This window comes from Kryptolebias marmoratus, linkage group LG4, assembly GCF_001649575.2.
Source record: "Kryptolebias marmoratus isolate JLee-2015 linkage group LG4, ASM164957v2, whole genome shotgun sequence".
NCBI lineage: Eukaryota > Metazoa > Chordata > Actinopteri > Cyprinodontiformes > Rivulidae > Kryptolebias > Kryptolebias marmoratus.
In genome coordinates this window covers 20,126,214-20,151,686 of record NC_051433.1, presented here as the reverse complement: position 1 = coordinate 20,151,686, position 25,473 = coordinate 20,126,214, and the positions used below count along the sequence as shown (strand labels likewise).

General features: G+C 41.3%; 1 protein-coding gene across 1 annotated transcript in view; it reads left to right on the top strand.

Annotated features, from left to right (window-relative positions):
* Window positions 1–1,152: 1,152 nt before the first annotated feature.
* Window positions 1,153–25,473, top strand: part of ptpra (protein tyrosine phosphatase receptor type A) — a 28,689-nt gene continuing 4,368 nt past the window's right edge. The window contains exons 1-21 of the mRNA XM_017422847.3: window positions 1,153–1,640; window positions 14,446–14,492; window positions 14,675–14,753; window positions 14,879–15,193; window positions 18,140–18,233; window positions 18,401–18,474; window positions 18,917–19,053; window positions 20,731–20,821; window positions 20,963–21,039; window positions 21,169–21,205; window positions 21,297–21,394; window positions 21,656–21,775; window positions 21,954–22,120; window positions 22,213–22,348; window positions 22,477–22,626; window positions 22,735–22,828; window positions 22,954–23,030; window positions 23,210–23,344; window positions 23,579–23,704; window positions 24,036–24,187; window positions 24,435–24,570. Coding sequence (XP_017278336.1) covers window positions 14,472–14,492; window positions 14,675–14,753; window positions 14,879–15,193; window positions 18,140–18,233; window positions 18,401–18,474; window positions 18,917–19,053; window positions 20,731–20,821; window positions 20,963–21,039; window positions 21,169–21,205; window positions 21,297–21,394; window positions 21,656–21,775; window positions 21,954–22,120; window positions 22,213–22,348; window positions 22,477–22,626; window positions 22,735–22,828; window positions 22,954–23,030; window positions 23,210–23,344; window positions 23,579–23,704; window positions 24,036–24,187; window positions 24,435–24,570 — 2,316 coding nt within the window. The 5' untranslated portion in view covers window positions 1,153–1,640; window positions 14,446–14,471. The remainder of the gene's footprint in view (window positions 1,641–14,445; window positions 14,493–14,674; window positions 14,754–14,878; window positions 15,194–18,139; window positions 18,234–18,400; window positions 18,475–18,916; window positions 19,054–20,730; window positions 20,822–20,962; window positions 21,040–21,168; window positions 21,206–21,296; window positions 21,395–21,655; window positions 21,776–21,953; window positions 22,121–22,212; window positions 22,349–22,476; window positions 22,627–22,734; window positions 22,829–22,953; window positions 23,031–23,209; window positions 23,345–23,578; window positions 23,705–24,035; window positions 24,188–24,434; window positions 24,571–25,473) is intronic.

The following is a 25,473-nucleotide window of genomic DNA, read 5'->3' as shown; positions in this document are numbered from 1 at the left end:
TGACATTTTCTTGCACACGTGTTGCTTCCTTTTTCTAAAATTGCCTGTTTTTTTTATTTTTCACCCTTGATATTCCATAGCCCTGCTGTACAGACGGTTAACTTGAAACACAGAAGAGCATAAACTCTGTGTGTCTGTAAATCACCTGGAAAAGCAGGTGTTTTACATAATCTGATGGAGCACCCAACCTGTTACAGTGACAGATATCTAGAGCTGTGACCAAACCTTTGAACATAATTGGAATTTGGTACTAAAATGAATGCCTAAAAGATTAGCTGCTGAAACACAATTGGATGTCTGTGAAAACTGTGTGCAGGTTTTCTTCAATGTTTGCATTTTAAAATACTTTTCCAGAGTCAAATTTTTGTTTTGTTTTGTCTTTTGTTTTTTGTTTTTAGAAGTTTGTATTTTTAATCACAAGGTTCAAATCTTCAGTAAAACATGTTGATTTTTTTTAAATATATTTTTTAATTGTAAATTTAAAACCAATGTAAGCCTTAGAGCTGTAAAAACAAACAAACAAACAAAAAAACTTCTGACTTGCGTGGTATACGCTGGTTATAAATAATTTACACTTCTATGACATCTTTCTAAACTTGGCTAGGTGCTGCCAGTGGGAGCAATGTGGGATTTTCATATTTTATTAATTTATTAATATTCATAAAACTTTAGAAAATCAGTTTTATGTCAGGGCTGCACAATAACAGAAAAACTTGCGATGTGCGATATTTTTGTTGAATACTGCAATTCAAAAATAACAGTAACTATCAACTAAACCAGGTGTGGATGTCAAGGCCAATGAGAATTGACCAAACATATTATGAACATGCAGGACATGAATGCAGGCTACTTGAAATGTATCTCTGATTTATTGAAGTCCAAGCAGTCTTTTACAATATTGATATTGTGCTTGCTGATACTGTGATGGTGCAGCTCTATTATATATATAAAATAGGGGAGAAAGGCCTGCAAACAAATGTGTTTTGCATACTTCCTTTTATTTTTCTCTTATACTAGAATAAACTGTTTTCCCCCGGCCTGTGTCCGCGGCTGCAGCGCTGACGTTCGCCGGCAGAGGTCGCTGTCGGCCACGCAGAAACAGGACGGAATGGAGACGGGGCCTGGCCTGGGAATTTTTCTGCAGCTTCCCATTCTTCCTATGCAGACAGACACACAACATGGCGGACTAGGAGAGCGAGACGACGCGCCCGGAAACAGCCGATAAACTGTGGGGTTTATCGTCCGAGCAGGCCGAGGAGGAACCCTCCGACGAGTCCGTACACGCGCGAGGATTACAGTTTTCCTGGAGGGGGTGCCTTGTTGTTGTTTTTTTTTTGTTTTGTTTTGTTTGGACTTGGCAGAAGGAGAGAGGGGGAAAGAGAGAGAACTGATTGCGAAGTGTTGGCAGCGGTGTGTCCCAGGTTGTGCTTCCCTCTTCCTCCGCTATCACCCAGCAGATCCCCCACCACCACCACCACCCGCCTGCCCCGCTCTTAGTTCCTGGGGTGTGGAGACTGAGGGGCCGGGGTTGAAAAACGTGGAAGAGGGGGGTATTAAAAAGGAAAAAAAGCGGATAAATCCCCTCTTGGCTTCTTAATTCCTCCCTTCACGGGCTCCCTCTGGACGCTACAGGAGTTGTGGTGAGTTTTCTTGGCTTTTTTTCGTCGTTGCGCAAAGCCGAATCCCACTTGTTACAATGTCGCTGTGTGTACAAGCGTGTTTCCTCCTGCTGTAACATTGTGGCTCTTGTTTCCCCACCACCTCCACCTCCTCCACCTCCCCAGCCAGGCAGCCCTCCCTCATTTAGTCCCACACAGCCCTTTTATAACTGCGGAGATGAACTGAGGCACGCAGAAGAAGCGGGGGTAGCTTTAATAGTCACATTTTGGGAAGTGGCTCGGAGGCAGGGAGGGAAATGTTGGCTCTCAGAAAGAGGAGGGGGGGTTGATATGAGTGCGGCAAACATTTAAAAAATAAGGGGGGGATCAGAAGTGAGTGGGTTTGTTGTGCTGGCTCTAGAACAAAGAGGGGGCTTCTCTGGACTGGCTAACTGGAAAGTATACTGTATTGATCAGAGCTTTGTTATTACACATCCAGAGAGAGAGGAGGGGGGTGGGGGTGGGTGGAGGAGCAGGAGGAGTGGGTCTTCATCATGAATTAGGTCGCCCTAACATTAACATGTATCCTTTTGTCAAAACCACAGCAGCTGCTTTGTGCTTCTCCTTTCGAACCCTCCCCTCTGCTTCAACCTCTCCCGAAGTTTCCCCCTCGGATCCAGATTCTCCCGTCATTCTGGGTGTAGCCACGCCGACCCTGTCCAAGTTTGGAGCTTGGCTTGATCGAGTTGTGCTCCTCGTAGGAAAACGCGTAGGTTGCCCGCCACCTGGCGATCGCCAGAGCTCTCGACGAAGATCGTCTTGCGAGGAGAAGAGATGAAGCTGTGGTTGAACCTCGTGTGTGATCTCAGACGAGATCTCTCGGGGGAACTGAAGTATGTGTTGAGGACGACTCTCGGCCAAAGTTTGGTCTACTTTCGCTCAGTATCTGTGAAACTGACCGACTTGTAGCCATTTCTGTTTATGTTAGTCCGTCGTACATGAACACCCAACAACTACTTTCTGAGACTTTCATTGAACTGGTTCCTGTGGACCATGAGATATTTTGCTAACAAACAGGGTTGACCCCAATAGTTAATGCTAAAGTTTTCAGCAAAAATGTGGCACCATGTGTTGGGGACTCTCATCTACTGCCATCGTAGCTTAATAACTATAAAATAAGCCGAGTTATATCCATTAATGTGTTTGCTAAGTTTACTTGGCTGTGGCAGCCATCTTGAATTGGACTGACTCTTAAAGTTAATCAGTTGTAGATGTACATCTAAAGAATACTTTCTGGGAGTTTCATTAAAACCTCTCTTGTGGTTCATGAGATATTTTGCTAACACAGACACAGGCAAAAACATTACCGCGTTCAGCAGTGGGTGGTAATTGCTCTGCTTTTACTCGGGTGGCAAATCATAAACGTAAACTGTCACGACAAGTCTTATTAGACATGAAGAACGTGTAACATCGGATCGGAGCTCTGACTAAACTAGTGCTCCTCGCCTCGTTTAAGCAACAAAGGAGGAAAAAGTGCTCCGAAGTGAGAGCAGATCAGAGCGTCGTCATTCTCAGGAGGCCATCCCAGAGCCTGGCTTGTCATATCTGCTGCCTGGAGCTCGACTCCTCTAACATCTGGTTTGATTCAGCGAGCTGCAGCTCACACACTCACACACACACCATTCCTCGCTCTGTTCACATCAGCTTCACCGAGGTCATGTCACCTACTATCCAAGTCCAAAATAACAGAATCTCTGTTTCCAGCCTGTGACCTCTACTCGTCGGGTCCTGAACACGTCCACATCTTTCTGTCACTAAACACGGGAGCATTTGCACCGTGTCCAGCCGCAGCGTCTCATCAAAACTGAACTGTGAAAGAAAGAAGAGGGGAGGAAGAAAAAAAACCCAACACCTCCATCGTATGACAGAGAAACGCAGAGCTGTTATCATCCGCCGCTGTGTCTTCCACAAGCTAATTTAAGAAAACCCAAGTTATTTCTGACTTGAGAAGCAGGGAAAAAAAAGGTCTTAGCAGAGGAGGATGAATGATCTTCACACCATGCGTTTCACGATTGTCCCAGTTTCTAAAAATATGCGGTTTTAAGTTGCCTTGTGGGAAAGCTGCAAGAAGTTTTGATCACTGCTTTACCTCAGTGTTGTGAAATTTCAACATTTTTTTTTCTGGGCTTCGGCAGAATATTATGAGCTGGCTCTGGGGTGGGGCTGGAGGTATATTTTTGTTTCCACCTGTAGGCCAGTGTGTTTTTACACTGACAGGAAGGGATCGTGTAATTCACCCCGCAGAGAGGATAAACACTGCTACGTATGAAGAAAGGTTTATTTCACAACACCGGAAATGAGCACGCGTAATTGGCTTTACAAGAACCAAATCGAATATTTTGGCCGAGCTGAAACAACATCTTGCAGAGTCATTCAGCTCTGATTGGGCCTTCTGTTACAGGATGGAGATTATGTAATCCCTTCAAATTATTGAGCAAACTGTTGCTGCACATCTTCGTGATCTGGGAGGATTTTTGCGTTGGGTCCTCTCGAAACCACGAGGAATGTGGATAACATAATCAGATTACGTTTGAATCTCATCAGTGTAGGATTTGCTTTTATTTTCTTTTTCTTTTCAATATCCAAGCAGTTTCCCTTTGATTGTGTAACTCTACTTTTGGGTCCGTGTCAGTCAGATCTTGTCTTCACCTCCCCGTTCGCCTGTACATCTTTTTTAAAATGATCCCATCAGCACGTAGATAAGGCTGAGAAGTCCTTAATGCATCACTTCATATCTCACCGGGTGACTCATAACTGCAGAAAAATTGTAAGAAAACTGGATTCCGAATATTTGCAACCAAGTTATAGTTTGCAAAACTGTATTCTAGGCTGTGCATGTTATTTTATTTCCTACCTCTTTGACTCACTTTGTACCCACCATGGCAGCTGGCACCACCTTTATGATTTAACTTATTGGAGTACACTTTAGAAATGAAGATTGGCAGATTTGTTTCTTTTTGGACTAGTTTTTTTCTGTTTTTGTGGTTTTTAGACCTGACCAGTCAAGGCTGTAGCCTTGGATGCCTTCTGTCACAGTGGAGCTCCCATACAGGTGTTAAAATACAGCTCTAGTGCTCTTGAGACGCCCGAGACAAAACTGAGACGGGTTCAAGTCTCCCGCCACAAGTGCACCTATTTTAAGAGAAAATTAGTTTTACATTCTTTTGAACACATTCAAAACTAAAGCAACAAGACTGCAAGGCTCTGAGATGCGCAAGAAAATGGAGAACCCCTCAAACGTTTCGAGACTTTTTGGAGACTTCCTCCCTCGCGTATGCTAGTTGCCAACTACTCTCCAGCTGTCACAACCCAGTGAGATATTAGCTCTCTGACTGGAAGAGAAAATGACATTTTGGAGCACTGAGACAATTCTCTTAAGTGAAGCCTCTGATGCTTGCCTTGCTGAGTTTCTTATCTTTCAGAGGAAAAGGAGGGGACAAATAAAGTGGGATGGGCTCTTATGATATCTGAACTGTCACTTTGGGTTCCCCTTTTTTCCAGATTGACTGCAGCAAAGCGAGACAGTATGGCGTAGTGCTCATTCCTGCTCCATCTTTGACCATAAAGCATTTACTCGCACAAACGGCAGGAAAACTTTTTATCTTTACAGTCACTATTGAATTTAAATAAGCAAATAAGGCTCTAATTGGAAAAGTTCTACAATGATTAGTATGTTTCAGTTGGCAACATTTATTTATTTATTTATTTTTATCCCAGCTGATGCAGTGAGCAGTTTGTTTTTGACATGAATTACCAAAGAGACCAGACCAGTCCACATTCAGCCTTTGGGACGTGCTGAAGAGGACTTCATGCTGCACTGGTTTCACTATCTAATCAAGATGTTGGTGGGAAAAAAACATGCAATTCTGGACCAAAATTAGTCTTGTGACAATGAATGTTGTAACCTTTTTGAAACTTTATATTAGCAAATGCAAGTCATAATTATTTAGTAAACAATATGTTGGGATATAACACTGCAAAAGGCACTTGTCTCTAAATGCAATGCCACCTAAAGTTTTTTTTGTTTTTTTTTTACATATTAGTATTAGAAACAATGGTGTTTTGGTTTCACCTTTATTATGTAAGAAGGACAACGTATACAAGGATAATCTCAAACGAGAAATCGTGCTTGGACCAGAGTTTGAGGGGAGATGAAGTCAAGCAGGCGCTGTTATGCCTCTGAGCTGCCAAGGCAGAGATAGTCTCTGTGCTGTAACAGCTGAGACATAAAAGCCAGCGTTGCAGATTGAGGGTGTGGTGTGGTGATGACAGGTGGACTGTGTGACTGTCCCGCCGCAGGATTTAGAGAGAGATTGCCAACGTGCAATTTCTGTGTAGAGTTTTACATTACCGCTACTGCGCAAGGCCCGACACCTCCTGTGTTTTCATGATGGCGGCTTCATTTCTGAAAGCTCGGATTGTCGCAGGATGTGGCCAGCTCAGTTGGGGATTTATGAATAGCCAGAGGTAACCTAAAGATAAATATGATGATTTTAAATATATAAAATATATCACATGTCCAAAAACTGTCAAGAAGTGGGTTCAGTTCTGTAATAGCCCCTGGAAAAAAAAGGCAGATGAAGTCTATTTGATCTTTGTTTGAGATATTAATGAAAAGTTGTGGTTAATTTTCACTGGATGCGTTGTCTTACATTAAAGTGTCAGATTATGTGATTGAAAACAGTTTCATTTCTGTTTGCTGGTGTTTAAAAAACAGCACAACGGATGATAGTGAGCAAAGAAATTTGTTTTCGTGTGTGTATCATGTTCCACAAAAATAGAACAGCGATTTATCTTTGTGTGATTACTGTCAATACTCCTCCTGTGCTCGTACCAGGGGTTTGTACTTTCACCTTGTAAAGAAGCGCGATCCCTGGGAAATTAACAACATAATGAGGGATCAGGCTTGAAAAGTCTTATTCCCATGGTACACTGCACTCTGCGGGTGTAAGTGTGTAGACATTGGACTTTACATTGTTGGATTTGGATGTACACTTGGTTGTACTGAACTGAGTCATATTTACAGTTAACTGGAGTGAATTGATTTTAATTGAATTGGATTTGGACACTATCATCCCCTTGGATGGTCTCTATAGTGAACTGGTACTTTTACAGTGTTGTGTTGCTGGTTGAAATAAAAATGACAGATTTTTTTACGACTGAATATTAGCGCAGATAGGATGTTCTGACAAATTATTTTAGTTTGACTGACAAACTGTTGTTTATTCTGTTTCATTATATTTTTAAACTAATCACGCCACAGCAGATGGTCTTCAGTCAAATGTGTATTTTTGGGGGGGATCTTGAGTGGCTAACTTCTTTGTTTGAAAGTCAATATACGACCCCCGCAAATTTCCTTTTTCAGCTTAATCATGACATAAATTGAACTGATTAAAAAGTAAAAGTAGCAATAAATGGGGCAAAATTATTCCCCTAACTGGCTTTAAATCAACCTTTTTTTTTTTTCAAAATATCCACCTTTAGTTGTGCTCTAATTTTATTAAATGTTTTTCAACTAAAACTTAACAACTCAAATTTTTTTTATTGTTTTTTCATAACACTTAAAGTAACCGCACATAAAAAGTATAAATTTAAACCAAAGCTATCTCTTGTTACAGAGTAAATACTCAGGATTAAGACTCTAAAGTTGGCATTAAGTGCCAGCCTCTTTAAGCTTTGCGGTTTCTGATACTTAAATCACATTTTGTTCGTTTCGAGAAGCACATTGAGGCTGGATGTCCAGCCTTACTTACATGCTGCATCTAGAAATCAGTTATGGTGCTTAAGTTTCAAAGGGTGGAAGTGATAGTGAATCAAGTTTCATTGTGGCCCTTGAGCCATCCGTTTGGCTCCAAACCACACTTGAAGGTCACAGTGGCTTTTGTGGGGAGGCCATGGTTTGCGCCTTCAGATCCTCTCTGTGTCCAATGTGGGAAAGCTTGAGAGGCCCCTGGCATCCTCTGTGAGAAAACCCCACAACACACAGAGCCGAGCTTCACTGACTCACCACTTTCACTCATTAAAACAAGTGATTTTTCTTGATCCACTCAGCCCGGTGGACCAGAATCATCATTTCGGGCTTAATAACAGACGCAGCGGTCACTCCCGTCCTTGTAATTAGCCAGAATAGTAATCCCCACGCTTCATCTTTTTATCAGCTCACCAGCTTATGAATGAAGCCAACCGGGAACACAAACCACACCAGCAGAGAGTAGGATCCCTCAGAAAAGGAAGTCCAGAGGATTGTGGCTGTTGTATGTGGCACTGGGGATGTATAATCTGCGGTCTGTTTTGGAGCAAGAGTCCTAGCAGCCCTGAGTTAGGCGTACTACAGTCTCCCGTGAAGAGAAGCATTCACAGTATCCCTGCTGCCACAGACCCCCTCCCGGTGAAAACATAGAAACAGTATTAATATGCCATGAAAGGAGACAGACAGACGAGTATTATCCAGCTGGGCCGCAACTAGTGAGGCAGGATTCCTTTTTAGAGAAAGCCAGAGGAAATATTTCTCTGCGTGAACGCTGAAGTCCCCTTTTGACCACCACTGTGAGTGTCACATCACTGAGGCCTGAAGGCTCCGCGTCTGTTGGGTTACCGCCTCACTTCGGTGGAAGTTTTGAATACGTAGAGGTTTCAGCAGTCATCATTTTTTGGCCATATCTGTCACTGGGTTTCTGCCAAATCTGGCTTAAATAAATAACGCAGTAAATCCAGAAGTGATCAACTAAGAGCTCTCACCCAAAGCATTAGCACTTTAATCCCATTAAATGTTAGTTTAAATGTGTTTTAAATCACTTTTCAAAATAGGTTTATCATTAATTCATATCATAGTGCTTCTGTAGTTGTAGTTAAATACAAAAGCATTAATGAAATTTACTCATTTTAGAGGTAACTCATCCTTTACTTAACCACCTTCCTCCAGTCTTATGTCCTGGCCTTTCGGTTGACATGAAGATGTAATTGGACTTTGTTTATATTCTACCTACAAGTGATCTTGTTGCTGTGTGAATGAATTAGGTTGAGAGCAGCCCAGCTCTTTCACAACTGTGTGATTGCACTCCATTGAGAAAGAGGAGGATTTTCATTAGTGCCTTCAGCTCATTAAGGACTGAATCTGCAGTGGTGCTGACCTGCAAACTATCAAGTTTCTGTCCTAGAACTATAATTAGCATCACAGGCAAATCTTTTATCACTTTCTGAAATAGAAAATCCACTGTACATTCTCATCCAGATCACGCCAATTTCAATGAAATGCAAAATCCATTTGATCTCAAACACTCAGAATTCAGTGAGAGAGTATATATCAGTTGTTGATGTCCACCTATTTTCTCATAATTTTGAGTTTCCAACTAGTCTCAAACAGTTCGGCCCTGTGAGATGCTACCTTTAGGAAATCCATCCATCCATCCATCTGTCCGTCCATCCATCCGTCCGTCCATCCATCCGTCCGTCCATCTGTCCATCCTCTTCTGCTTATCCGGGGTTGGGTCGCGGGGGTAGCAACCTAAGCAGGGAAACCCAGTCTTCCCTCTCCCCAGCCACTTGGGCCAGCTCCTCCGGGGGAATCCCAAGGCTCTATAATACTCATTTATGAGGTAATCAAAAAATCCAAACAAATTGTAGAATTTACTGTAAATGCTGCACGTCTTACATAAACCACCCCTGGCTTTTGTGTAACATTTAACTCTGATATATTGGAGATGACTGGGTTCATTGCATAGGCACCTATTAAAGTTGAGCAGAAAAAGGCTGTATAACAATTCAGATAACTTTATCCAAATAAACAAATCCAGCTCTTAAAGGTTAATGCTCCATTCTTTGTTGGTCCCCTGGTGTCATCCCGGTCATTTCTATGGATTCTGGTGCCTTTTATGATATTCTAATAAAGAATAATAGAAACCAGTCAATTCGTATTTCCCTACTGCATCTTTTTCCTCCAGTTATGTTAAAGCTTTTAGTTTTTGTGTTGCATACCATAGAATTGAGAAAGGCGTGAGAAGTTTAAGATAGTTGGACCTTGGATAGTTGGGTCCCGACAGTATTTACAGTAACAAACAGGCACCAAGCCTGAAACATCCAAAATCAAGACAAACTGAGCTCAGTGGCTACTTCTTCAGTACGTTTCTTCACCATTGGATGACTTGTATTGGTTTATACTGTGCTTAATAACATGATAAAACTCTTTAAAAGTATTTATTATGTGGGTTCATCAAAACAAAAGTGAAAGCAATAAGACTAAGAGGTTGATTTTTTCCATCCAATTTCTGAAAATTGAGATGTTATCAGCACATGATAATTATGAGCCATTTCCTTTTTCTTTTTCTTTGTTTTAAGATAAACGTCATTTGTCAGCAAGAGGGTTGGAGATATTTTTTTTCTTTCGTTTTCTAAATTTATAAATAATAATATAAATGCAGATTGCAGTTTTTTAAGTTGAATCTTTTTTTTTTTGTCAAACTGTGACAATTTCAGATTTGCTGTAACAACTATGGCGTACAAAATACTTGTCTTCTGATTTCTGGTTGAATTAAAAAATTCTGTTTATATCATAATGTGAAAACGGTTTAAAGAAACTTAACATCAAGAAGTTAGAGCTTTTTTCTTGCTGTCTCTGGAAATCAATAACGCCTTCTAGGTCAATGGTTCGCAAACTTTTTAACTTATTACCCACAGATAAACAACAGCAGCGGGTTGAGACAGGAGCTGTTTAGGGTGGTGTCTCACTGGGCTGCAGCTGTTTGAGACGAGTTAGCAACTAAAAACTGTTAGAAAATGGGCCTTTTTTGGGGTTGGGTTGGAGTCTCATTGAATTATAAATGTTTGCGAACAGCAAGCCGTGTGGCTGTGTTTTGAGTGGCCAACCATTAAAAGTTATTGTGCAAGCCCCTGTGACTTATCCAAAGAAATTAGGAACCCCTGTGAACTCTTTGAGACGTTTAAAGACTCCTTCGCAAATGTTTGCCAACTAGTCACCAACAAAAGTAACCTAATAAGATACGACCTTTCATATATAGTAGTTGCTGTATATAAGCATTGTTAATATTGCTGAAAAGCCAATTCAACTCTGAAAGGAGAACAACACAAACAGCCTCAGCTACCATTTTACTGCTTTTAAGCATTTAGGGCATGTCCAATCCTGGTCCTGGAGGGCCACGATCCTGCATGGTTTAGATTTTTCTCTGCTGTGACACACTTGATCTGAATGACTGACTGATTAACAGGCCTCTGCAGAAGTCGAAGACCTGCTGAAGAGCAGAGGAACATCTAAAACGTGCAGGACCAGGATTGGACACCACTGATTTGGGGTGACTATTTCCTTTAACAATGAAATGGGCAGATCTTCCACGATCTGTTAGCACTCGGAGTACGTGTTGTGGATGATTCTCAGCTGCTACAAATTTTACCAAAATGTTTGTAAAAATGACTGAATTCCAGCCATTTCTGGTGTTTGCTAAGGTCAGTTTACCTGTGGTGTCCATCTCAAAGCAGGGCAACTTATTCGCTTCATTAACATTTTTTTTACTGATTTGTAAGATGTTTTGCTAACAAATAATAAACACAAACACACTATCACACACACACACATACAAGTGGATTACATGAACATCAGGCTTTCGTGACAGCAGGTTATAAGAATGGCAAAAATATTGAGTTCAAAGTTGTTTTTACATTTCAGTTGATTTCTGTACAGACCCCTCGGTTGGTGTTTCACAACCCAAAGTGAAGTCTCCATCCCAACTTTGGAAAGTACTATTCTAGGTTACAAGTCGGAAGTGTTCGTACAAACTAAAATAACTAACAAAGATAAGGACAGGCAACCTCTACAGATGCAGGATTTTACTGTGTTCCTGAGAGTCCACACACTTCCTCAGAATAGCTCAGGTCTGCTACTTGTCCCGCTGAGCTTCAACACGGGTCGTCAGTAGAGTAATAATCCTGAAAATGTACCAACTAGTCCAACAGACCAATACTGGTTTGTCAATTAATTGGACCAGTCATGAGCATTTGGAGACAGTCCGCACTGGCCAGTTGTTTCATATCATCGTCAAGTTAGTTTTGTCTGACAGTGGTAAAAATAAAAAGGAATGTAGACACAGCAACTTTTCTGACAGCTGTATCAGTGTGACTGCTGGGAAACAATGTGATAAACTGGTGGTTAAAGTTCTAACTAAGCAAAACAGACGATGCAAGTACATTTGTTCATATTTGTCTCAGCCAAAAAATGAATTATGCTGCTTTTTCATCCAGTGGTTCCTTGACACTAAAACTAGTTACTGTTGGGACATTATCGGCTCTTTTGGAAGATTAAGTGAATAACCAGTACACAATAGGTACAAAATGCACCCATTTGTTTGAACAGTATTGTTTACTTTGTTTCCTGCATCCTTCTTGAGTGTGAATTACATGAATGCAGGGTCTGCACGGAAGCAAAGAGTGGCACAAATAGAAGCACTTACCCGGTACCTCCTAAATTAATGATGTCTTCAACCAATATGTATAAGCCTGCTGAATAAAAACATGTAAAAAAAAAAAGCCTGCATTTTACACTCACTCACACACACTGGAAGACGACCACATCCCAAAAGGCCCAGACACATTAAGGTGCATTTCTGGGGAGTTGTTCTCCCGGTGCTACATGGTTTCCAGATAAAAACCTCTCGGGTGCGAGCTCCATCTGTGAAGTGGAGCTTAGCTACAGGTCTGGTTTCTATCTTTTACACCAACACGGTGTCACATCTTCCAGTGTTGTCGCATAGCACCCTGAAAAACAATGAGTCATGCTTCATTAAGGCCACTGGGGGGGAGGAAATAAAAAGCTTGACAATGACATTATTATTAATAATCAGTGAGCTTTGTTCATAACATCAGTTTTCAACTAACTCTACAATTTAACATGAGGGAGGATGGTAGAGATCGGGGTTTAGATGTGGGTTAGATTTGCAAAGAACATATATAACTATAGGTGAGTCAGAGGAAGAAAGATACCAAATATTAGAGACGTCAAGAAATTGTTCACCAACGCACACTATTATTACTAACAGGAAAGGGTTTGCTGCTTTATTTATTTATTTATTTATTTTTAATATGAAGAAATATGTACACATTCTGCAAGACCCTGCAGTCCGTAAAGATAAACAGAATTTAATATTTTTGTTCTGAAGTCGTCTTTATTAAAGTTTCCTTTATTAAACCTGTTGTTTCGTATTGTTAAATCAGACACCATCCAAATTTATCTCCAAAGCATGTTTCATGCATACTTATTTTTGTTTTAATTTCAGTAAGAAAAAGGTACATACAACTTTCAACTTTGTTTTGATTCAATTTCTTGTGTCTGCAGAAAAAACAAACCTGAGTCTGATAAAGCTTCCTTTAGGAAAGAGTTGTTCCAAGTGGCAATTCTTATAGAGGGGATCTTTATATTCCTTCATTTTCTCTGGTCTAATGGGTCAACATGGAGGCCCTTATTTTGGAAGTAACGCTGAGCTTACCTAAGACCATTGCTTCCACTTGATAATCCTTTCAAATTAAAGGAAATTAAAAATAAAAACTAAAAGCTGGTCATCTCTTTTCAGCAGGGAGTTGGGAAGTAGGTGTGTCACAAACCTCCCTGACTGGAAAAGCACCCTTAGGGAACAACTTGGCCTGTCACTACATGGTGCTTTTGTTATAAAAAAAAAAAGAAAGATAGAAAAAAAAGGGTTGCATTAATTCTTTTTTCATTTTAATGCTGATAAATGGCCTCAGAAAATTACTGCAGGTTATAATTTTCAGGTTTTTACATTTTTTTTACCAACTACATGATGAAGTAATTAGAAAAAAAAAAGTTCAGTAATGAAGAAATAACAACGGTCAATTTATTGTATTTTATTTAACTCGTTTGTTTCTTACAATGCTTTATTTTTCCAATTGTTTTTTGGTGGCAGACAGTTGTTAGTGGGTGGGCATTGGAGAAAGTGAGAGCAACAATTGGATTTGTAGGTTAATAGCGTTCTCATTGACCACGCGACTTGCTCATCGGGCCCAGATTGCCGGCTGCAGTCGAAGCCTAACTGTCCTGCAGTGAAACCAAACTGTAAGCGCACTGTGAATGAACCCAGTTCAGCACAGCCGCAGATTGGCAACTGGCAGGATTAGAGCTTTTAGCGCCTGCTTTATCCTCTGCCCGCTGATGCGGTAATCTGCGATGTAAAGCGTCGGCCTGTGTGTGTGTGTGTTTGGCTCAGCCCGGTGTTGAAGTATCACTGTAAGCAAAGGCGAACAGGCAGAATTATTCCCGGGTCAAGACCGTGGGATTAGATCCAGGGATTATCACAGTGCAGTTAGCCTCTGAGATTAAAAAGCAGACTGACAGTTTGACAGACCGATAACCCGGCTTTCACCAGGATCTGCTCAAGCCTTTTGTCCTCTAATAGCTCATCCTCATATTAGTGTTGAATAGGTCCTCTGTTGGAACAGGACACTGACTCTGTTTTGGACATGCTTGCTCAGAGTCAGGAGGATAATGGTTAGGTAACACACAAATCATGTTATTCTTTTATTTTTTTTATTACAGGAATGTTTAAAATGGTCACTTAAAGTGGAGTAAACTTTTTTTTTTTCTTTGTGACAAACTGTTTAAAATGAAAGATAAAACTTCAGTAACATATTTGCACTCCTGTGTGATCGTGTTACCCGTGGTGTTCATTTTCATACACATTTCAGGTTTTATTAAAACCATAAAGTGCAGAAACTTAAAGAGGGTCTTGGAGTTTTACTAAATGTCTGGCTTGTTTCTCTTGGTTGGTAGGAACACGCTGTGCGAATGAGTGATTGATGTCATCTTCTCTTCTTCAGGTAAACATTGAATCAATAAAAGCTGCAATGAAGTGTTTTTTTTTTATCTTGTTTTATTATTAGGTGATACAGAAGATAAACTACCAATCTCCTGGGCTTTAATTTAAGGATAAATACATGTTATAATAATTCAAGCTCAGTTTGATGTTATTATTTGGTGTCTTGTTGTGTCTTTCGTTTAGGGCAGAATGGGTGTGTGTCCCCTGCTCCTGCTGCTTGGTGTGGCCCTCGGGGCCTCAGCCCAAGAAACAACCACCGCAGGTATGAGCTCCAGCCGCCGCAGCACCTTTTTACATGCCGAGCTTTTTAAAACGACGAGTGGTTCGCGTTAACATCTCACCAAGTCCCATCTTCTTTTCACCGAGCCTCGTCGTCTTTTCCTTCAGATATGCCCATCATATCTTCAAGCCCTCAAACCACACCCCAGCAGAGTGTAGCCACCACACACCCCTCAATGACGACAACAACAACAACAACAACAACAACAACAACAACAACAGAAGCCCCCACAACCACAAGCCAAAGCGGAGATGAGGTCAACCAGGCCACTACTTTACCCACCGAACAAACAACAACCACCACAACTTCCACTCCTTCCACTCCTTCCACCAAGACAAGTGAAGCGACCCCAGCCTCAGCTACGGTTTCTTCATCTGCAGAGACCACAACTATGCTTACCCCTTCAAGCGCCACCCCACCTGGTGAGTGATCATTCCAGAAACAAAATCGACCCGTAACAAATACAATAATTTCAATATCTTCTAATGTATTCACCATGGCTCACTGGTTTCACCAGCATCTTTTTGACATCTAAAATTCTGATCAAAGGATTTGTGAACTGCTTATTTATGGTTATTGTCTTCTTTTGCTTTTGTAAAGAGAACATGCAGCTAAAGGTCAGAGGTTAACATCCTCGTATCTACTTTATTGTTTGATCCTTTCATTTTTAGAGCCGTGTTCAGATTTTGGCTCCAGCTAAGTCTCTGACAACTCCTGGTTGAGTTTTGCTTTTTGGCTCTTTTTGACTTAATACTCAGTTATATTAATTTAAACCAGATCCAAGTTGTAATAGTCAATTGTCAGGTAACACAGTTGTTATAAAAGCTGGAGTGCCTATAGGTTTTTCCTTGAATTTAGTTAAAGGTTCCAGTAAATTGTTTGGGGATTTTTTTTTAAATGTTTTTATTCAAAGCTTTCTGCTTGCCTTCAGTTGTTTGAGACGTGTTTTTATGCGAGACAAGTTTTACATGGAAAGTGGGTTGTGTGGAAGGCACTAACAGCTCAAAAGAGCAAGAAAGCTCTCTGGTCAAGAGTCCATCTTTAATATTTTAGACTGTGGACGATTTTTGTGCTTTTAGACTCCATTGTAGCAGGTCTGGAAATATCTTTCCGTGACACACCTGCATTTGACCTGTCAGAACACCGCCTTAATAGGTGACTCCCCCCCCGCACTGTTAAGTGTTATTTATACGTAAAAACGTTTTTGTCCAAGCTGAAGTCGGGCTTCAGTCGACTCGCCCCCCACCTTGCATGTTTTTAGATCTTGCATGATCTAATATTACTTGGAGAAGGTGTTGAGGATAACTCTCAGCTACTACTGCACCAAATTATTCCTCCATATCTGTGACAATGACTGAGTTACAGCCACTTTTGTGTTTACTACGATAGTTTAGCTATGATGACCATACTGAATCAGGAAGACTCCAAAGGTTAATCAGTTGTAGGTGTGCATGCAACAAATATTTTCTAAGACTTACAATAAAATCCGTCTATTGGTTTGTGAGATATTTTGCTAACAGACAGACAAACCAACGCTCGGGCACATGCAATTACACGATCGTCCTGAAGAAAGTAGTGTTCGGCTTTATTTTACACCAGCTTGATCAATCCTCCTATGTGAAACACGACTCTTCCACCTTTTTCTTTCACATTAATTATTCATCATGCAGGGATCTAAAGAAATGCACAAATCATCAGCGTATGCCCCTGATTGATCGGTTAAAACAGTTTTATTATAGATTATAATGACAGCAGGTATGGTTTACATGCTTGTGCAAGTAAAATGTTTTTGCTGCGATGACGTGAAGTCGTCGTTGCCGCGGCTCAAATACGCATCAGTCAAACCTCCGTTAACTCTGAATAAGACATGCAGCGCCAATATCGGTCCTATTATACAACGTGATGACTTTTAGTTTATAGGTGTTATGTAATTGCCCCATTGTGTCCCTCCTGGACATCCTTGAGGCCGGAGTAAATGGCATTAGGTCCGTCAGGGCTGTGTCAGTTCCACATGACACTCACAGCCTTTTGTGCTCGCGTTCTCTTCAATGTACCTATTGTCCCAGCGAGAACGCCGCAAAGTCCTGGGAAACGGGTATGAAAATGCAACACAACTGGGCACTGTTCCAAAACCCCTTCTCCCAGAAAGTGTACGGAGAGCATGAAGTCAAATGACGCATTCTTCGCAGCGGAGTGGAGAACTCTCTGGAAATAGATTGACCGAATGGCTGATTCTCGTCCTGCTTTTGTCACCGCCGCGTGACGTTCGCTAGAAAACAGAAAAAAATTATCCACTGCTTTTGCCACAGCCTCGTGCATCTTCCCGAACGAACATCAGCACACCTTGTTGTTCAGACTAATCGTGTCTTTGGTTCCAGCTGTGGGGGTTAAAGGTCACCAGGAAGACCTCAGAGTTGTCCTTGAAATCTGAGAAAGCTATTCTAATCTGCGTCTGGGTAAAACTTGAAGAATAGGTGACCTGTGTGATGTGTGACCAACAGCGGACGCATCCTTTCAAGCTTTTGACGTTTAGAAAGCCTTTGACGTTTTAAAGCTTTAATAATTGATCTAAAAACCACAGCAAACACTCTGAATGTTTTCATGTTTCATAATATCTCCTTCTGCCTGCCGGCATCGTGGAGAACTAGTTACTGAGGTGAAAGACTGACCCTCTGTGATTTACCTGCTCCCTCTGAGGAAAACCATGTTGAACCTTCCATTCGTGTGTGGAGGGAAGATTTTGTTTATTGTTTGCACACTGGAGTTATTACTTTATAGCAGTGGTTCTCAAACCTTCCAGTTTCAGTGCCAGAGACACATGAGCTGAACTATTGCTGGTTTAAGTGTAGACTTTATTATTAACCCACTTTTAAACAAGCACCTAATAACAAAACAAACAGCCTTAACCACAATGATACTGTTTGTAATAATTTATCACCACTGTTTTCATTTTTGGTACTATTATTGTGAAAGTAGGACATTAACTTTTTTAATTCGTCGTGGTTACTGAAGATTGTCCCTCGCTTGGTGTCTCACGACCCACAGTGGGGTCCCGACTCCATCTTTGGGAACCGCTGTGTTGTAGTAACATCTCAGACGAGAAATTGAGAAAAAAAAAAAAAAACGAACATTCGGAGAATCGTGAAATCAGTGAGTTTAATCAACTTTTTTCTGAGGAAAGGAGGAAACTGATTAACCAACTTCTAAAATCTGAATAAATGATTAAAAAAAATAATTAGAAGCTGGTTTGAAATGTTCTCCTTTAAAATGCCTCCAAATTGATGTCAAAGTTCACTTAGTTGAAATTGTTGCACCATGTTCGATCGTCTTTTGAGTGTTTGTATTTAGACCTGTCTTTTCTCCCCGAGTTATGGACGATGAAGTGGCAATCATAGCTGTGATGGTGGCCCTGTCCTTCCTGCTGGTCATCATCTTCATCATCATCATCCTCTACATGCTCAGGTGGGCAACAAAATATGTTTGATGATCTTCACGCCGCGCAGACCTTAAGGGCCTTAGGTGCTGCCGTCACCATGGCAATGACTGATTGGCACGCCGCTGTGAGACAAAAGCCCAGCGTGTTTGCGTTTTCCTTTCTCCGTGTCAGTATGCGCTCTGGTCCTTGGCAGGTTTAAGAAGTACAAGCAAGCGGGGGGCCATTCCAGCTCCTTCAGGCTGACCAACGGCGGATCAGATGATTCAGGTGAAACTCGCCGAGATGTGCTGCGTTTGTCTTTATGTGCGCCCTGTAAGCAGAGCAACACGCCGAATGCTCTTTGTTTTGTGTCAGATTAGCTAATACTAACAGGCAGCTTGATTAAACTTGTTGCATTTTGGTTTTTTTTTCTGAAAATACTCAATTGATTCTGCCTTCTCCACTGATAAAATTTTACTGTGCAAAGTGTTTGCAGGAGACTTCTGTTTGCTGCCATTACCTAATCATCAGAGCTACAGTTGGCTCCCTGATGTTATATTGTTGACTCGCGGCACCCTCTCCTGGGCATTTCAGGAACTGCGTGAACGTTGAAGTTGGGTTTTCCACTTTCATGTTTCGACCCTACATCCCATCTCTTTATCTCCACCTGTCTGTCTCTTCCTGTCCCCCTCTTCTCTTTCGTCTCCTCCCTTCCTGGCTCCTGGCACAGAATTCCAGAGCGTGCCGCTAATGGCCCGCTTACCCAGCACGCACAAGAAGTACCCGCCCATTCACGTGGACAAGCTCGAGGAAGAAATGAACCGCCGCATGGCTGACGACAACAAGCTCTTCAGAGAGGAGTTTAACGTACGACACACTCAAACTGACAACACACCGAGGCGCTGTAGCTTAAAGAACCACTTACACACGAAAAACAGAAAGTGCTTTATTCATTTTTGTTGTTTTTATTTTAAAATTTTATGACAAAAAATAGGTCTTCTGGTCCATACCAAGTTGTAGGTAAATAAAAATCCAAAAGAACATCATGTGACAGTGTGTCCTTAATTTTATTTATCAAAACTTAAGTCAAAATATATAAACTGTGCAAGAAAAAATGGAAGTATGCTCTTATTGCTTTGGTGGGAATTAGCCGGTGAGAGTTGCAAATCAAATGCACTTATCTTAGAGATGCGACTGTTTCTATTTGTCTGGAAAAGATTAGTGTCATCCCCATTGAGTATAAATATTTCTTGTTTTTTATCACTTTTCAATAAGTCCACCAGTAGGTGAGACCAACTAATGGCCTGAGGCTGTGGGAAAATGTTGAAATCTACATTTCAGACTTTTTATGGCCTCAAAAGGCTTGTTAGATGTTAAAGTTCATGACAATAAGATTAATAAATAGACTGAACAGGTGTGTCTTGCTCTGATGGGTTATCAGAAGAAAGCCTGTTCTGTTCAGACTTCAAAAGGCAACACAGTTTAGCTTCGCAAAGTTGTACCTGAACCATTTTAGACGTGTGGAACAGTGTGGACAGATGAGGTCAAAGTGAAGATGTGTGGTCCTAACCCACAGCAGCACGCTCGGCATAAAGCAAACCCGTCAGCACAAACCGGCTGTCAAACACAGGGGTGGAGGACTTGTGATTTGGGCCTATTAGTCAGCCATATGTCACACTTTTAACAAACTCCTCTTTGTATCCATCAGTTTTACAGCTGAAGCTTGTTCAAAATGAACCCGTGAAAGAACAACGATTCCAAAAACAGCAACAAATTTGATACAGAAGAGGAAGAAAAGCTCTGATGAGTCAAACTGTCCCAGTCAGAGTTAGGGCTACAGCTGAGTTAAATGTTTTATGTTAGTAAAACTGTTTGAAATCTATGTGAGAATCTGATTAGTCACACAGGAAATGATGAAGTTATTCATGCAAAAAGTGCTTCTACGAGTTACTGAAATATCTTTTTGGTACTACTTCTGCATTTGATCTTTTTTATCGTTTTTGTTAAATACACAAATATATCATGGAACATGATGTGGGCTTTTTTTCCCCAAGATTGCATGTACCTTATTATAAAACTTATTTTTACTGTGTCACAATACAAAAAAAGAATACAACTAAAGGAAAGATTCGTAATTTTTACCATACCTGAATGAGCACACAGGCACTACTGACGAGATTGTGGAGAGATGCTCTGCTCCAACAAAATACAGATTCTTCCCTTTTGAGGAATATTCTGTGTCCAAGTAAATGTATGTAAACTTTAAATAAACAAATCTGAGTTAATAAAAGAAGAAATGTTAATCCTGCTGCTGTGTGAGGGTTGTCGGACGTGTCTGAGTCTCCTCTCGTTGCAGCTGTAGGACATTTCTCATGTTGCAGCTCCAAGCCCATGATGAGATACAAATGCTGTCATTTGTGTTGACACAGCTGGCAGAAATGAAGCCAACAGGAAGTTCTGTGTAGGATCGCAGACAGTCGGGAGGTTGCCATGCATTTCTCTAATTTTTCTTTTGTTTTTTTCCTCCCTTTCTCCCTCATTTAGGCTCTGCCAGTCTGCCCCATCCAGGCATCATGTGACGCAGCTTCAAAGGAAGAAAATAAAGAAAAAAACAGATATGTCAACATCCTGCCATGTAAGACACCGCCGTAGGCTCTCACTGTAACAGAGCGCTTTCTGATTGGCTGATTCAAGCTTTAAGAAATGTCAAAGTTCATTTACAAGTCAGCAAAAAACTGTAGAGCAGCACATAAGTCCCCATTTCTTTCTCCTTCAGATGATCATTCCAGGGTGCATCTCTTGTCTCTAGAGGGAGTCCCCGACTCGGATTACATCAATGCTTCTTTTATAGATGTTTGTATCTGTACTCCATCTTCTCTCAATACAAAAAAAAAACCCAAAACACTCCTCTAATTACAATTTACTCATTGCGAGTGTCCCTAATGTCTAGTTTTGGTTTCTCTCTTTTTTTATTGACTGCAGGGGTACCAGGACAAGAATAAATTCATCGCAGCACAAGGTGAGCATCCGCACTGAAGGAATGACAAACTGTGACTTAAAACCTTTGACGATTAATCGTCCTAACTGCAGTTTCTGTCCTGACCTTTCAGGGCCAAAGGAGGAAACTGTAAATGAGTTTTGGCGGATGATTTGGGAGCAGAAAACAGTCACCATCGTCATGGTGACCAATCTGAAGGAGAGAAAAGAGGTAAGAGACTAAGAGCAAGAGGGGAGGATGATGATGTCCTCAGATCTTATGATGGTTTCTTGAACATATTAAAAGATTAATTATCATAGTTTGAATTAAATATATAAACAGATGATATACAGCTAATCAGGTGCTATGTAAACTTAAAAAAAATATATATATATCTTATAATTTTATTTTTTTTCTCTGCTGTAATTGCTCTTAACTTGTGTGCCATGTGTCAGGTGTGTGTGTTCAGTCTGAAATGACTCTGTGTTTCAGTGTAAGTGTGCACAGTACTGGCCGGACCAGGGCTGTTGGACGTACGGTAACATTCGCGTGGCTGTAGACGACACCGTGGTTCTGGTGGATTACACCATCCGCAAGTTCTGCATCCAACAGGTATTTTGTTGTCAGAGACAAATGAGCACAAACAATCCTGCCCTTCTCTTGCAGAATGTCTTAATTTGAACAAATTCATGTGGACAAGAACGTCCAACATAAGCCTGAAAATGGCCCTAATGTACAGACATGGGGAACCCTGCAGCTTTTTCTACAGTTTGGATTATTTGTGTCTTAGGTGGGAGATGTCTCCGGGAAGAAATCTCAGAGGCTGGTCACTCAGTTCCACTTCACCAGCTGGCCAGACTTCGGGGTGCCCTTCACTCCCATCGGTATGCTCAAATTCCTCAAGAAAGTCAAGAACAGCAACCCTTTTTATGCTGGTCCTATTGTTGTTCACTGCAGGTAAGCGTGGGGCTTTTTCTTTCACACTTTGTTTTCAGCATGGGTTTTCTGCAGCTCACAAGATTACATGTCTGTGTGTGTGTGTGTGTCAGTGCGGGTGTGGGAAGGACAGGTACCTTTATATTGATTGATGCCATGTTAGACATGATGATCAGTGAGTCCAAGGTGGACGTGTACGGCTTTGTGACCCGGATAAGAGCCCAGCGTTGTCAGATGGTGCAAACTGATGTGAGTCCAGTGGAAAAGTATAAAAACGGTAACAAATACCAGAGTCACATGGTATCACTTCCATGTGACTCATCAAGCATTTGTACATGTATCAGAGGGTGATTCATGTTCCCCCCCCCCCCCCACAGATGCAGTACGTTTTCATCTTCCAGGCCTTGTTAGAGCACTACTTATACGGGGACACAGAGCTGGAGGTGTCGTCGTTGGAGTCCCACTTAGCTAAGCTGTACGCCCCTGCACCCGGAGCTGGCTGCAGCGGGCTGGAGGCCGAATTCAAGGTTGGCACACGTGCTTTAATCCTACGCGTCTCTTTTCAAACCTCTGACCATAACTGGGGTCGCTGTGCAGCATCAAATAAAACTAAGTTGTCATCCCGTCATCTTCAGAAACTCACATCCATCAAGATTCAGAATGACAAGATGAGAACGGGCAACCTGCCCGTCAACATGAAGAAGAACAGAGTGCTGCAGATCATTCCGTGTGAGCGATTCAGCTTTTCAGGCACTTCATGCAACTGTGCCCAAAAGTCATAAAGAACACAATGAAATTCCACATGCTCTCGTGTCAAAGCTTTTATCATTCGGGGCTCTTTGTGCTTCTAACAGATGAGTTCAATAGAGTGATCATTCCAGTCAAACGAGGAGAGGAAAACACTGACTATGTCAACGCCTCCTTCATCGATGTGAGTGTTTAAAAAAAAAAAAAAGAAAGGTCTTATCTTACAAAAGACCATCTTGTTTCAATGATGAACGCAATCAATATGTTGTTTTGAGCTGGCTACCCCCCCCCATCTTTGTTTAATTTGCGTCACTCAGTCATTCCCATCTGGCACTTCCTGTTCTCTCCTCTGTTTGGTCACAGGGCTACCGGCAGAAAGATGCATACATAGTGAGTCAGGGGCCCCTGCTGCACACCATAGAGGACTTTTGGAGGATGATCTGGGAGTGGAGAAGCTGCTCAATAGTCATGCTCACTGAGCTGGAGGAGAGAGGGCAGGTGTGTGTGTGTGTGTGTGTGTGCAAATACAAACACCAGTGTTAGATATCTCATTAATAATTGGCCAAAACAGTTTAACAAGTTTATTGGATGCAGCTAGTATATGTATGTGAAAGTTAGGTTATTGGTATTTCTGACCTGTAATATGATTACGAGTCTATTTCAGTGGGTAGAAGGACTAATTAAAACAATTAAAACATCTGTAAAGATCACATATCGTGTTTTCTGTTTTAGGAAAAGTGTGCTCAGTATTGGCCCAGTGAAGGGACTGTGAGCTATGGGGACGTCTCCATTGAGCTTAAAAGGGAGGAGGAGAACGAGAGTTACACAGTGCGAGACCTCCTGGTCACCAACACCAGGGTGAGAAAGGATTTGTTGAAACACAAGCTTCTTACACTCAAACATCTTGCTTTAAGGCCTCAAAACAAAACTTCTGCCATGCTCGTCAGATAGATGTCCTTCCAAAATGTGCTTTTAAATAGCATTTTGGCATTTTTCAACTAGAAGTGCAGTTTTTCCCCCTTGTGTCTGTTTGTGTCAACAGTTTGTCCTGATTGAATGGGGCTAAGTAGATCCTCCACATACAGAGACTCCTAATAGTTTACCAGATCAAATAAATACTATCAATTATTATTTTACCAAATACACTAAAAGTCTCTTTCAGTCACTAACTTTTGCCTCTGATGACCAGGAAAGCAAGGCTCGAGCTGTGCGTCAGTTTCATTTCCACGGCTGGCCGGAGGTGGGCATCCCTACAGACGGGAAAGGCATGATCAACATCATTGCCGCGGTGCAGAAACAGCAGCAACAGTCCGGCAACCACCCCATCACTGTGCACTGCAGGTGGACGCATTCAACATAAACACACTCGCTTTTCTTTTCACTTTTCTCTTGCTTAAGCAGCTTGTTAGCGCGTTGTTAAACGTTTAGATGAGTCTGCTGATTTTTGTGTTGTTGGAGTAATTGGAGTCGGGCTGTGTGTCTGAGGAAAGGTAACGGGAACTAAACAAAACAGAAAACTGTCTCAGAACTGCTCTTTTTTTTGGTGTTGTTTAAACTAAATATGTAATTTATCCATGCTTCAATGCAGTGCTGGTGCCGGACGGACAGGGACCTTCTGTGCGCTGAGTACGGTTCTGGAGAGAGTGAAGGCAGAAGGCATCCTGGATGTCTTCCAGACAGTGAAGAGCCTCAGACTACAGAGACCCCACATGGTGCAGACACTGGTAAGAGACTGAAGGCTGAACTTCCAGTAGTATTACTGCATGATGAGGTTTTTGGTAGAGCGGTGCACAGTTGTTTTTATTTGTACAGTCTGCTTTTTACAGAGTTGTGAGAACAAATGAAAGTAAAAAACAAATAAAGCTGACGTGACTTCCAGAGGTCTGATGGTCAAAATACAAGAACTCATCTTTCTGTTGTCAGAGCTCTTTCACTGGTACAGTGAGAAGTGAGAAGGCTTTTTAAAATGAGAAAGTTGTTTTTTGTTTGTTTTTTTGTCTTTGAAAGCTTTTTGAACCGATAATTTTCCTCAGATAAGGAGATCAGAAAAGAAGCCCAGTTGCTGTTGATTCAGCTTGCAGATGTTGGAGCGTTTTTGCTGCAGTTTTAGGGGCTACAGTGAGCAATAATCCAAATCTATCTTTCTGCATTTCTCATGTTCCTCTTATCTTTAAAAACCTCAGCTATTCTTCTTTTACTTGTTATTTCATTTTTAATTTATCTTTAGGAAACAAAAGATTTTGTTGTTGACGTTTTTTAAGCATTTTATCTTTTATATTTTTAGATTATTCTAGCTTTTGTTGGGCTAGATTGGTACCTTTGAGTGACTAAAACAAATCAGATTTGTTGTTCCGGTAAATAATTATTAGCACTATCTTAACTTTTATTATTTAACCCACGTTAGTTCAGATCTACTTTTCTTCAGCAGGCAGTCTAACAGACACTGAACATCATTTGACCTGTTTGTTTTTATTGTATTTGTGCAGATTACATGTACAAATTTATCGACATGTTTTCCATATTGCTTCTACATGTTTGTTTGTGAACTGTACACTGGGAGTTTCTGTCCTTGCTTGCTGCCACTACCAGCCCTGCACCGTCTACGTTGCAGGGCTGCAGTGCTTGCA